The following is a 13,372-nucleotide window of genomic DNA, read 5'->3' on the forward strand; positions in this document are numbered from 1 at the left end:
TCTGTAGGCCTCTGTTCATAAACATAAACCAGCCCAAACTAATTTACTATAAAATGAAAGTGTTTGTATGAATTCAGAAAAAAAGAAACAGGCCAGTCACGACTGCATATGTGGACATATTTCTGTATTGTGGTCTATTTACAAAGTTAGGTTAGTTCATCATAAATTATGGACGTAGGTGCTCCAAAAATTTTATGCTGCTGCGCTGACGTTGAACCGTGTGCTGCACTGGGTCGGTATGACCAACAGGTCAAAACAAACTTAGAACAAAGTGACCGCTGGGCCCTGATTGGTGCTCTGGCTTTGCGTTTCTTTTGTTTTGACATGTTACGTTTTTATACATACAGAAATCAAAAGGAACGACAGATTTCTCAAAATGTAGTGGAGGAAAAAGTCAGATATTAGACTCTGAAATGTAGTGGAGTGAAAGTAAAAAGTCGCCCAAAATGGAAATACTTAAGTACAGATACACAAAAAAACTACTTAAGTACTGTAACATATTAGATTTACTTGGTTACTGTCCACCACCGATAAGAGGTAGTAGCCCTGCACTATACCGCTTTAAAATATTATAAGCCTCAGTCAATAAATCATCAAACGGAGCTATAGCTGTCACCAACTAGCTCTGAAAGCATAGTTAATGTACATAAAGCACATATTTGACTTAACACAGATAGATACTTTATGCTATTGTTTAAAAGCTCTTAACATGTCAATTCAGGAAACAGGCCTGCCAACTGCAACAACTACCTATTTGGCTATTAAAGGCTTAGAGAAAAGCTAGAGGAGGCCAGGGAAATTCCTCAGGCTAACTGCATTGTGGCTATAGTTAGTGGCACTATATCACTTTATTAGTAAGAATGTTTAGTAAACATATATAAAAAGGACTTTTTGAGCAAGATTAATATTTTTATATATGTAAGCCTCATCTGTTTAGACAAAGGTAGCAAGAGTGCAAACGTTAAAACTTACTCCATAAGTGAGGTTAATGTTTTGTAATTGTTTACTTTAGGAAGCTTATTTGTAACACTGTGTTTACACTAACCTTGCTCTGTTGAGGCTGTGCTAATGCCTGGCTAGCATTCACTGTTAGCTATTTACATAAAATGGTTCTATAATACAGCCACCAAAAAGGCAAATAAAATAAAATAGCTGTGAACTGTGTTACTTATTCACACAAGACCCAATCCCATTTCTAATTTTTATCCCTACCCCTTTTTTCACTTTGCCCCTTGGAACTGAGTAACAAGTTGTAGCGGTGCAAATCTTCCACCACAATATGGAACAACCCTCAAATAAAAAAGAACATTACTTCATTAACAGGCTACTAGCGGTGCTCTGTAGGAGGCCCTGCCAGTCTGTAGTGACAGCAGAGGAGGGTAAAGTTTAGCAACCTTGAACGGGGTAAGTGCTAAACGGTAGGGGTGAGGGGTGAAATGGGATTGGGCCCAAGAATAACTGTCCAATTGCTGTCAAAATTCCCAGATGAGGTTGGGAAAATTAGATGTTCTACCTCAAACTGTATCCACGTTATGTGTGCCAAAGTTTGAACAACCCCAGTCGAAAGACTTTTTTGTTGATTGTTGATTTTGTTGATCCTCTACAGTGGACAAACTTCTGTGACTTAATGCATTTTTGTGCACAATTACTGTTAATTTACTGAATTTGAAAAAATTATTCATAAAATGCCAATAAGGTAACCAAATATTGTGCACTAAAATCTGCAGAAATTAATCATATTTAAGTCCGTTCCTGGTAGAGAAAGGGATCTTTTTTTGTTTAGAAAATCAACAAGTCATTTGACTAGGATGTTCAAACTTTTGCAAATGACAGTACATTTCAGCCCATGTTAGACTGTGTCCCGCTCTCCCCTGTATGACTGCATTTTTCCAGGAAGATGGTAATGTGCAGTATTAGTAGGTGATTTTCTTGAAGAAATGTGTGACTGATGGTTATAATGCCTGTGCTGTTCTTGCATTAAGAACAGGAGGGATAAAAAGCTCTAAGCACTGCTAATACACTGTGTAATTTTGGTTTTTATGCACAGTAACACAGTGAAAGCGTAGCTCCTTCTCCCTGTGGTGCTTGGGGACGTGTCTGTGCGCACATTCACTGTGGACAGTGGTGTGTGTCAGCGCAGCAGGGTTACCTATAATGGAGAGAAAGGCTCTGGCCTCTGAGGGTTTGACGCTGCTGTCCAACAGGGACGCCTCACACACGTACAGGCCAACATCGGCCGAGGTGGGGTTGATGATGGTCAACCTGCGGCCAAAAGAGCCAACGCCACTCGCCACCTCTACCCCATTCCTCCTCCACACCAAATTCAACTTCTCCACTGGCCTAGAGAAAGAGAGAGAGAGAGAGAGAGAGAGAGAGAGAGAGAGAGAGAGAGAGAGAGGTGAAACGAGGAGCCTGAACGGCAATTCTTGATCAAAGTCATTAGGATCTGATCCACAACAAATGGTCAAGAGGGTCCACATCTAATTTTACTTATGCACAGTGTGGACCTGTGACATGAAAGCATGTGTACTTGCCTATCATGAAGGTCAAAGTTCTTCCCTTTAAGTGGCCTTAAAAAAGCAGATGCATAAGCACTGCCTCTGATTGCCTCGTGCACCATATAATGGGCCAGAAATAACTGCTTATGAATGTGTGAAGCTCACCTAAAGCAAATGGACTGGTGCGGCACGGAGGCCGGCTCATTCCCCTAATGTTCTACTCACCGTGCATTAGCCACACACTCCAGCGTGGCCTCGCTCACCCCAGCCACCACTGTGGTATTTCTGGGGGGGATCACAATCACTGGAGCCACCGGGTCCGCCGGAGCATCTGAATCTAGCGGTAGGGAGAGAGGAGAGGCAGAGAGTGTGGTGAGAAAGATGGAAAGAGAAGAGCACTTTGAATCGCACATCTGTGAAACACAACAGCTTTCTACATTTGGGATGTGTGTATATATGAGCACTTATATTGAAATAGTCTCTGAATATTGGTGTTGTGTCAATTACGTAAGCTGTCCTTGTGATATTACAATGATCTTTTTACTCAATTTAAAACTATACTAAAGAAGGAAACACAATTTCGACCTAAATACCGTCAATCGTCCAAAACATGTCTCGTGTCTGAAGCTTGCTTTGCATGTAGCCATCGTATGTATCCCACAAATTAGCACTGTGCAAAGTGCAGGCCTAAATCTTCATACTTGCCTCAGACTACACTGAGTTTAAACCATTTCAAACTGACTTGATGGTTTCTGACACTGTACAAAACTGTCAGGGCAGTGACGATCACAAAATTTTAGCTGTCAGTTGATTGTCATACAATTTAACAATTTAATTGTCTTTTTTTCAGTTTAAAGTACTAGTCAAAAGTGGTCAAATTGGTTTATTAGCCCTTTTGCTTCCTAGATGTCTCCTATGAAGCTAACACTGAGTGTGTTTACATACAATTAATAATCTGATAACTACAGAAAATACAGAAAAAAAAGGAAGGGGTGACTTAACAAAAAGTGAACTGAAAAATATTGCACCACTTTACCTGAAAATATGAATGTACTGCATCCAGAAAAAAAGAAATATTTAAATACTTCATTTCGTCAGGCATGTAAGCTGGTTTCATGGCAATGCTGCTTGCTCATTTCTGGCATTGCATTGATTATGATCAGATTATTGAATGCATGTAAACACAGCTATTGGTAAAACCTCTGTCTGCACGGTTGTCCATTTTTAAAAACAACAGTGTATCTTATAGTATCAGAAACAACATAAGCAAGACTATTTAACAACCGCACACATGATTTTTCTCTGAAGTATCACACAACCTTAGGAATTGAGCTCTACGCAGAAGATGTGAAAAAGGATCTCCACTGCCAAGCCTTGGTGTGCTCACTCCACCGCTGCCTAAACTCCTCTGGATCATGCCCAGGCCAACCAGCGTGACTCTTTGTTTTTGACTGTTTCATATCAGCCCTGCTCGGATGAGAATGCTTTGAATAATTGATCTCCTGGCACTGGTCCTACACCATGGTTCAAAGGGCTGTGGTACCTCTCCCTTCCTGATTTGACTTTTGTACTGAATCACTCTTCCATGAAAATGTGCTTTTTACATTTTTAAAATGAGCCAAGCCTATCTGTATTCTAATTGTGAAAAATTAAAGAGTGACTATTAAATCAGCTTCATTCTTGCAGCTGGGAAATTAGAGAATAGCTAAAATATTGAAATCATATGGAAATGAGGGCTTCTGTTACAGGGTTGAATGCAGAAATCTAGCCTTTGATGTTGACTTTGACTAAATGCATGATGGAGGTAACTGAGCTGAAAGTTTTCCCACTTTACAAACTTTTAGTCTTTTTTTTTTCCACGAGACTGAAACTGACTTTCCAGTGCAGGAACATGCAGATCCCAATGCCTAAAGGATATGGACATTCAACCTTGCACAAAAAATAATCGCACTTTTATTTCTCAGTCGGTTGATAAAAATACACTGGATTATATTAAACAGAAGATAAAATGCTTCTTTCTTAAAAGTGGATACTGGTGAGAGGCTGCAGGTTATGTTTGGATCTATTCATGTTCTCTTTAAGCCATAAGGCAAAAGAGCCCATGCCATGGCGAATCCAATCACAGTTAAAAGGTGTTGACAGGTAGGAAATGAGGCACAGGCTGGAACCTTTTAAACCAGGGATATACTTAAAATAGAGCTCAGTCTGAGTGTCTGATAGCTTTTATAAGAGAATTATAACATGGCAGATAGTTTCTTTTTAATGTCACATTTTAATGAATATGTGTAGTCGGGAGTACATTTATTCAGTACCTCAGAAAAGGGTTGAGGAATTGAAGTACCCTTGGCATGCAGCACAGGCATCACCAAATAACTTTCACAGCTTGCTGACAGGTTCCATCAATGCAATAATGACTAACAGTTCATTTGTAATTACTTTGTACATTGTCGCATATTGCTTAGCATGTTTGCTGTTACTTAGAACGTGGTCATTGAACAGGGGCTGAAAGCGGACAAAGCAGGTCCAGCAATGTGCTCAATGAAGTGGCAAATGTGTGAATGACACATGACATCATTTGAATTTTCAGTGGACATGAGGTCCGACTTATGTACAGTGCAGCGTTACATGACAAGTAATAATTAATATTCATAACTCATGAAGTGGAAGGGGTCCTAAAACTTGGAGAAATTGGTAGAACATGTAGAGATCACAGCAGTGTAGGACATTTTGCCCACCTGATTTGTATTTCAGCATACATGAGCATGTCATTGAGCCTGTAAGCTCATACAGAAGGGGCAATTGCTAATGGCATAGCATGTGATAGAATATACAGTAATGGGATACTCCAGTCATGAACTCTCCAGTTTTGTTTATGCTGTGGATCAGATACAGTCATAAAATCATAAAGATCTGCGTTTTGCATGGCAGTACAAAAAAATTTTTAAGGCAGAAACCGCAGTCTTGTATAATCCCTTTTGAATTACAGAATTTTAGACTTGTACTTGTAGCAAGCGTATAAGTAACATACTCTTTATTCAATGTGCAGTTTTACCATGACTCCTGGAAAAGTTTTAATTTGAAGCCTAATATTATTGAAACAGCCTGTTAGCCTATCAGCTACCTGCTGGTCTTGTCTACTGAGTGCAATGTAAACTGTTTAAAGAGCATGTAACTGCAAACAGTGCTGTTCAACTGGCAGTTTTTTATTTGGTTGCATTTTATATACAAAGATTTCAGCAATATTCTTTTTCACACCATGAATTGGTGTGGTACTGGGGGAATATTTTGGGCAGCCTTCACTAAACTGGGTGGGCGGAAAAAATGACTAAAAATAAGCTCTGAAAAAATGCTTTACAGCAGCCAAATGAAGATCAACTTAACTAATTATTGCTTGAAATGTAGTATGTAGACCCTTAAGCCTTAACAGAATTGCACTACAATTACAGACTGTAGTCCATCTGTTTCTCTGATACTTTGTTAGCCCCTTTTTACCCTGTTCTTCAGTGGTCAGGACCCCCATGGACCCTCACAGAGCAGGTAGTATTTGGATGGTGGGTCATTCTCAGCACTGCAATAACACTGATGTGGTGGTGGCATGTAAGTGTGTGTTGTGCTGGTCTCAGTGGATCAGACACAGCAGTGCTGCTGGAGTTCTTAAACATCTCAGTGTCACTGCTGGACTGAGAAGTCTGCTAGTCCACCAACCAAAAATGTCCTGTGGGCAGCGTCCTGTGACCACTGATGAACGTCTAGAAGATGACCAACACAAACTGTGCAGCAGCAGATGAGCCATCGTCTCTGACTTTGCATCTATGAGGAGGACTGACAAGATAGCAGTATCTAATAGAGTGGACTGTGAGTGGACACAGTGTTTAAAAACACCAGCAGCACTGCTGTGTCTGATCCACCAGCACAACACACATTAACACATCACCACCATATCAGCGTTATTGCAGTGCTGAGAACGATCCACCACCCCAGCAGTACCTGCTCAGTGAAGGTCCATGAAAAAAGGGGATTAACATTCAGAGAAACAGACAGTCTGTAATTGTAGAACTACAAAGTGCACCTATATAGTAAGTGGAGCTGATAAAATGGACAATGAGCATAGAAACAAGGAGGTGGACATAATGCTGTGCTTGATCAGTGTATATAACTTGGCACTTCAGTTCATCTTTGAAAAATGAAGATGGGTCCACGCCTGCTCAGTTTTGCTGTCCTTTCAGCACCACTGAGCACACTATGGACTATGGCTTATCACCAGGTATAAGATGCAATATAACACAATCATGTCTCAGTCTGTGAGAATGAAAGACAACAACTATATACGTCAAATGGAACTTAAAGTGGTGTCTTATCTTCATAATGGGTGATGATATCCATTTCCACGTCTCATCGTCTACATTCACTATGGATGGTATCATTTTCCTCCAGCGGGAAAAAGACAGCAGTCTATGTCTTACTGAATGGAGGCCCTAGGTACTATGAATTGGCAGACCTCAAAGCAGCTCAGCGCTCAAAAACCTCAGTATTACCATTCTGTAGGCTGTGTTAGGGAGCTGTGGCATTTCTTCAAGTTCCAAGCTGTTATTAGCTTTTGGCTTCCTCTACCTTCACTTAAAACACAGGATTAATGGCCAGGATTAAAGAACATTTCACAGCGCAGAAACTATTATGAGCTCAATCTAAGCCACTGGGAAAAGAAGATTTGGTTTAATTTATTTATTTGCACATTTATTTATTTATTTATTTTTTCGTTGATAAGTCTTCTGAGGACTCGAATGACAATGACTGTACACAACATCTAATGCACAAAGGCCTCCCTCTCTCTTCATGTGTGGACAGAGCAGCTCTTCACACTACATGTAGATATTATTAGAAGCCTCGTATGTGCTCTTAGAGCGATGAGTGGGAGTGCTGTATCCTGCTACGATGTGTGCGAGGTGAGAAGAGCATTATGGGGGGGTTGGGGGGAGGGGTAGCTGGGGGGTCAGGGAGAGTTTCTCTCATGGAAGTGGCAGCTTGGAGTTTCTCGCCTCACCTCAGCACCTCTGTTTTTATTGCCTATGCCTTCAGAAGGCAGTGGAAGCCTCTTGGGATTTGTTCAACAGCACAATCTCACAAGCCTTGTGATCTCTGCCAACGTCAGGAGGCATCACACGCAGTACTCTCCTAAAAACGCTATCGTCTTCTGGGACTCCGTCCCGTGCCCCTTAAAAGGCATCTCAGCTATTCTGTTTCACCATTTATCTTCAGAAGTTGTATCAGTTTATGAATATTGAGTTAGGTTATCTCTCTCTCTGAGCTTGTCCGGGTTCTTGGCCGAGCCCCGTTCTGAAATAATTGCATTAAGTGTGTTCGCGGTCTGACGAAACCCTCGGCTGCATACTTGGCACAGGTCCCATAGCGGGTCAGCCTTCTGCACTGTTAGTAATGACTTGATCTCTCTGGGACTGTCCTTATCACCTTCTGTGCCGGTCTGCATGGTAACAGTGCTTTACCCTGGGCACGGAGAGGAAAAAAAATGCAAGGCTATCTACCCTAATCCCTCAGTCTGTTTCTAACGAACAATCAATATGGAGAAAATTTCTCTGTGTGGAGCGCCCTCGTTGCCAATAGAGCCAGATTAGTCACACATTCATTATTCAAGCGTCTAAAAAGCTTATGAATAAAGAAAAAAAATACCAAAAAAAAAAAAAAACAAGAAGAACATGGCAGGGCTGGAGGTACCCATGCAGGAAGCGAAACCAGTCAAGTGTCTTTTTTAATCGAGTTCTTTCTGAACTTCTGTGATGGCATCAGCATGCCCATCACGCTCATGGTACACTGCAGAACACAACCATCTTTGCTGTTTTTCTTTCTGATACAGAGGATTTTCATGACCAGAATAACTATGCCTGTAACACTGAATCCTATGCTGACGTCTCACAGTTATTTTGGAGTGTGGACTGAAAGCAGGAGAAATGTACTTTTCTTGACTGTGATTTCAAGTTTGGTAGCTAAAAATATCTTACCATGAGATCCTCGATTCTTCTTGCTTACTGTCCGGCAGCAGAGGTAAAAAGAGACAAATACCAGCCAACACAGTCAGAATGCATGTTCGTGAAATGTCATGAGTATGCAGACAAACAACCAAAAATAATAGCAACTGAACAATATAAAAGTACAGCTGAATGTAAAATATTCACAAAACACCCCAGTCAAATCACACATTTTCTAAGTCGAAATAACTTTATCTTCCACAGTCAAAAAGGGCAAAGTATAGAACAACAAACAAACCATGTAAATGTATCCTAAAAGGTATCACATTGTTTTAAAGCTGTAACTATATAACTTAAATACATTTTTCCCAGAGGAAAGGTGCATATTTGTTAATTGTTCATAAGTTCATGTTTAAAAATAGAAATATAGATTATATTACAGGGTATATTAAGTTAGTGTTACTTAAATATATAAGTGCAAAAAAATATGGTACAATTATGCACCCAAACTAAAGGTACTAAAAATCCACTTTTTAGGGAACTACCCTGTAACACTTCAGTACCTTTGTTTCTCAAAGTGTCTACAGCAAACAAACATACATTTTCTGTTGAAAAACCATAGAATATGAAATGTACCATAACCAAAAGCAATTTCTTGTTCACGTGTTGAATTCAGCAAAAAAACTAACAAACAGTAATTGTGCATTAAATGAGTAGAAGTGTGTGCTCATTTTCTTTTTCATTTAGAAAATCAACAAAACGTCATTTAGAGGCGCTATAACTTTTGCATATTACTGTGTACATCAAGTCGATATGAAAAACCCAGGAGGCATTTATGTGGCCCAGCAACAACCTGTATCAACATCTTTCCCGCAAGGCTGGCGTCTGGAAAGAAATAACCTATCAGATTTGGATCTGTTGCTAATTAAAGCTGGGTTGGCTTGCAGTGGCACATGCTGGCTCAACACCCTCTGAAGGTTGGCTGGAATTTGGGAGGCAGTAAATTGAAACAGAAGGGCTTTAAATTGCGGAGCTGTCCTTGTTTTTTTGCCCCTTAAATCTGTCGCCCCCTTAATTTAGACAGTGCCTAATGAATTCACATGGAGCATGAAAAGGTGATCCGATAACACTTTTAAATGGAAAAACCAAATGAGCAACAGAACAGCTGCCAGATTGTTTTGGGAAAAAAAGAAAAACAAACAAACAAACAAACAAAAAAACCTGAAAAAAACCCAAACAGAACAAAAGAAAGACAGGCGCTAAAGCTATCAAATATTCAGTACTTCAGGGAGTGAGGAACTTCAAGGCACATGTAGAGGTTCCATCAGAGGCTACTGTGACACACGCATGGCCAGATGAGCCCTGCATCTCGTACCATGCAAAGCAGAGAAGAAAGAATGTAGGAGGAGAGATGTGTGTTGATTTGCAGATAATGTCTTGCAGACAAATATTTGCCTGCTGTTGCTCTGAGAGCTTGGGACAGAAGCTAACATTGTGTGTAACACTGAGGAGGGTGCTCAGCTTAATGCCATGGACACTGAGCCAGTCAGTTTTCTGCTAAGACCAGTGATTTGTAATGTGGCTTTAACCACCCGGCCACTGAGCAAGTGACAAATGGGAGCTGGAGGACTGCTGGCCATCTTGCACTGAAAGGTCTGTGGAATGAACCAGCATGCTGCTGTCCCTGCCTGACAGGAGGCTTTATGCATAAGATTTGTTTCATGTTTCATGTTTTGCCAGGATGTTTTTGGCTACGCTTGCGTTACAAGCCTTATTGCTCAATTGCCTTTACAGTTCACATGTATGTGTAAGTGACTCATAGCTGTCGTCAGTGTGAATGTATGCACACATTTAATCATCCATCACTGTCATCTGATGGTGCAGACACGCTGCTCATGCTGGATGGTGGTGATATATTCATGTGCAGTGAACAGTACTGTGCAACAGTCAAAGACCACCCTTCATTTATTTGTTTCCAGTCTGATTTCTGAGGGAAAAATACCTTAAAAATCTGCAGGTGTTTGTCCATACATGTTATGGGTCTGTAAGGATGTGTAGCTGTCTAAAGGCCGATATTAAGAGAAGGAGGAAAATTAGCAGACCTAAACATCAGTGAATGTGTTTTGGATCACTTGGGTCATAAAAAGCAGAAAATGCAACAAACTTCAAAGACCGAACTTGTGGAATTCTGGAGAGGCCATGAGCTGTTGTTATAATTTTCTGGATTGTAATCTTTGTCACGCAACAGATTTGACCCAGCGAGGCCTGATCCTCTTCTAATAATATTCATGTCCCGAATGACACTGATGCCAGTCTGGTGACAGCTGGTGAGATTCTTGATTGTGAACTGTGTCTTCCCATTGTGCTGGGCTCAAGCCTGGCATGTGCTGGCTTAGTAAATAGAGACAGCCAATGCAGGACTGAGGCTGTCACCGGTGTACAGGGGGCAGTGTCCCCGCAGGCTTGTTCTGACTGTGTTTTGTCACTTGTTTTGCCAGGTGAGGGGGGCTGGCAGAGGCGCTCCAGTGGGCTGGGTGGCCTTTCTCTTGTCTGCAGGTACCCTAGGGGCAGAGGTTGGCTCTCAGCTCCTGTTTAGAGCCACGCCACATAAATGCATGTGAACAGGGTCTATGTCCCAGACTCCCTTGCATGTTTGTGGGGGGGGCAGCAGGGCCTAATCCATATTCATTGTCTGTTTGTCCGCCTCCACACTACAATCGGTTGGGACGGTGCTGTCGGGGGTTCTCTCTAGTTCTTCCCTCATCCTTTCCCTCTTGGTCCTCAGGGGAATGCACAGTCAGGCAGGCCGACAGCAGACTGACTCAATCCGTTCTGTGCCGCACGTCAACACGGCTCGAGTTTTGCAGGATTAAAGAACAGTGATCTGTGTTCCACCTGCAGCTATCCTCTGTGTCCTCCTCTGCCCGCCACCCACCCTACACAATGCCCCCTCTAAAAAGCGCCCTGCGCCACATCAGCCTTTGATTGCGCCAGCCTATTGCTGGCACTGTCAGTGTCTGTCACACATGCCAACAGTCGCACAAATCCCAGCTTTAATTGGAGCTGATGCATTGCTGTTGTGTTATTTACTTAAAAAAAGCACTCCATAATGCTCTGTAATGTTCATTCCTAGAACACAGTGTTATTTTGATTGATTAAAATAACAGAATAGCACAGCTGACAGAAATGCCGCCGCTATATCAATAAGAGGCCTTGGGAAAGACTCTTAATACTACATTCATCTAGTGTTTAAGCTGTTGTGCGACATGCATTTGTGAGATTGGGTTGGCGTAAATGCATGGTATTTTTCTCCATTTCAATTTTGCCCTCAAAAACTACTTGCCTTATGGAAAGTCTTCAGCCTGCTGAACATGAGTGAGTGAGGCACTTTTCAGGGACACCACAAAGGGCAGTCCTGATTGATTCAGGAGGCTCAGAGTTAAACAGGGACCCTTAACCATTTGATGCATTATGTTGTTGATGCCTTTTTAACTCCTTAAATTGTCAGGCCCCACTGGTGGGCCCATAGATTTATTATACACTTCTGTAAAATAGGAATAGTTCAGGCAGTTGCTGAAAAATAAGCCTTAGTCTGTAATAAGCCTGGGATTTTAAGGGGTTAACTAATCGTGTCTTACTTTGTAAATTAAGCAAGAGGGCCAAAATTTCTAGCCTCATCCTTGGTGCTTCATATCTAAAAAGTTGAGTGCCCAGTGAGGGGCCAGATGGGCTGTTAGTGGTGGGGAGCTGTTTGCTTCGTTATGAACTTGCACTTTCTGAAAATGTGCTCGAGTAGCATGTGCAGGGCATGGAATAATCAGGCCAAGTGATGCATCGGCTCACTTTGAAATTCACATCTTAGCCATGCAAGCTGCATTGTTCCAGCAAAATGAGAAGCAAAGCTTCAAAGCAATGCCTAGCAGAATCCTGCGCTCTCAGAAAATCAGTGACGAAAACCTTTGCCACTCTCTCTATCTAACTACTGGCAAGACCATTTGATGATGGCTATGGATGACTGCATTAAATCCTTGAATGCCTTAAGACCTCATCTTTCACATTTCTAGTCAGAAGCCTCTCTAAAAATGCAATAGGGTGCACTCATTCCAACGAGCCATGCGAAATGTCTTGTGGAGAAATGCCCATTCCACATTCACAACAATGGAAAAAAATCAAACACTGCTACAGTGAAATAAGCACAGATGATGGGGAAAAAATACTTCTTTTTCTTGGATCAAGTGAGACATAAAAAAACACTACTGGCTAGACTATCAAAGGAACTGTCAATGAACAGGTATCTTCTTGCCATTCAATATAAATATAAAGCACACAGCAGTTCTTGACTGCTGCACAAAATCCTGTGATTAAATTAATCATAGAGATATTCTTACTCTGAATCTGTCACTTCTCTGCCGCATTCTCTCTTTTCACTCTCCAAGAATACACACGCATTCAGGTGCAAAAAGCTCTGGTGTTTTGTTTCCAGCTTTTTTCAAGTGCAGTCAGAGTAGCAGAGCACTGGAGAGTAATGGACAATGCACAGAAAGCCAGTTCACCCTCCTAGGTTGCCCTTGGCATAACAGGCCGCTTCTCACTCATAGCACACTGAACCAAACGTGGACATTCTTTTAAAAGCGCATAATATAAATGGATGCTGAGTTATTGTTTGCAAGTTGATATCTGATTTAAATTAGAGTTACTATTGTGCATATAGTCTTGCTTTGCATTTTTCCCAAATTTTTGTCATGTTCTGTCGACAGAAATGGAAAATGTCAGAAGTGCAGATTGAATATGCAGAATTGAAATAGATGTAATTGTAGATGTAAAAATTCTTATGTAATTAATTATGCATTATATAATTATATTTAAATTGTATCTGAAAAAGACAGTGATAAC

General features: G+C 41.2%; 1 protein-coding gene across 3 annotated transcripts in view; it reads right to left on the bottom strand.

The window, feature by feature from the left end:
- The window catches only part of sdk1a (sidekick cell adhesion molecule 1a), a 316,953-nt gene that overhangs the window by 115,786 nt on the left and 187,795 nt on the right, over positions 1–13,372 (bottom strand). For 2 of the 3 annotated variants that reach the window (XM_017703194.2, XM_017703195.2), the window contains exons 6-8: positions 8,513–8,539; positions 2,724–2,835; positions 2,150–2,340 (exon numbers count right to left, since the gene is read on the bottom strand). In XM_017703194.2, the coding sequence (XP_017558683.1) occupies positions 2,150–2,340; positions 2,724–2,835; positions 8,513–8,539 (330 nt within the window). The remainder of the gene's footprint in view (positions 1–2,149; positions 2,341–2,723; positions 2,836–8,512; positions 8,540–13,372) is intronic. The other variant, XM_017703196.2, reaches the window with a different exon arrangement.

The sequence above is a fragment of the Pygocentrus nattereri genome, chromosome 27, assembly GCF_015220715.1.
Source record: "Pygocentrus nattereri isolate fPygNat1 chromosome 27, fPygNat1.pri, whole genome shotgun sequence".
Lineage (NCBI taxonomy): Eukaryota > Metazoa > Chordata > Actinopteri > Characiformes > Serrasalmidae > Pygocentrus > Pygocentrus nattereri.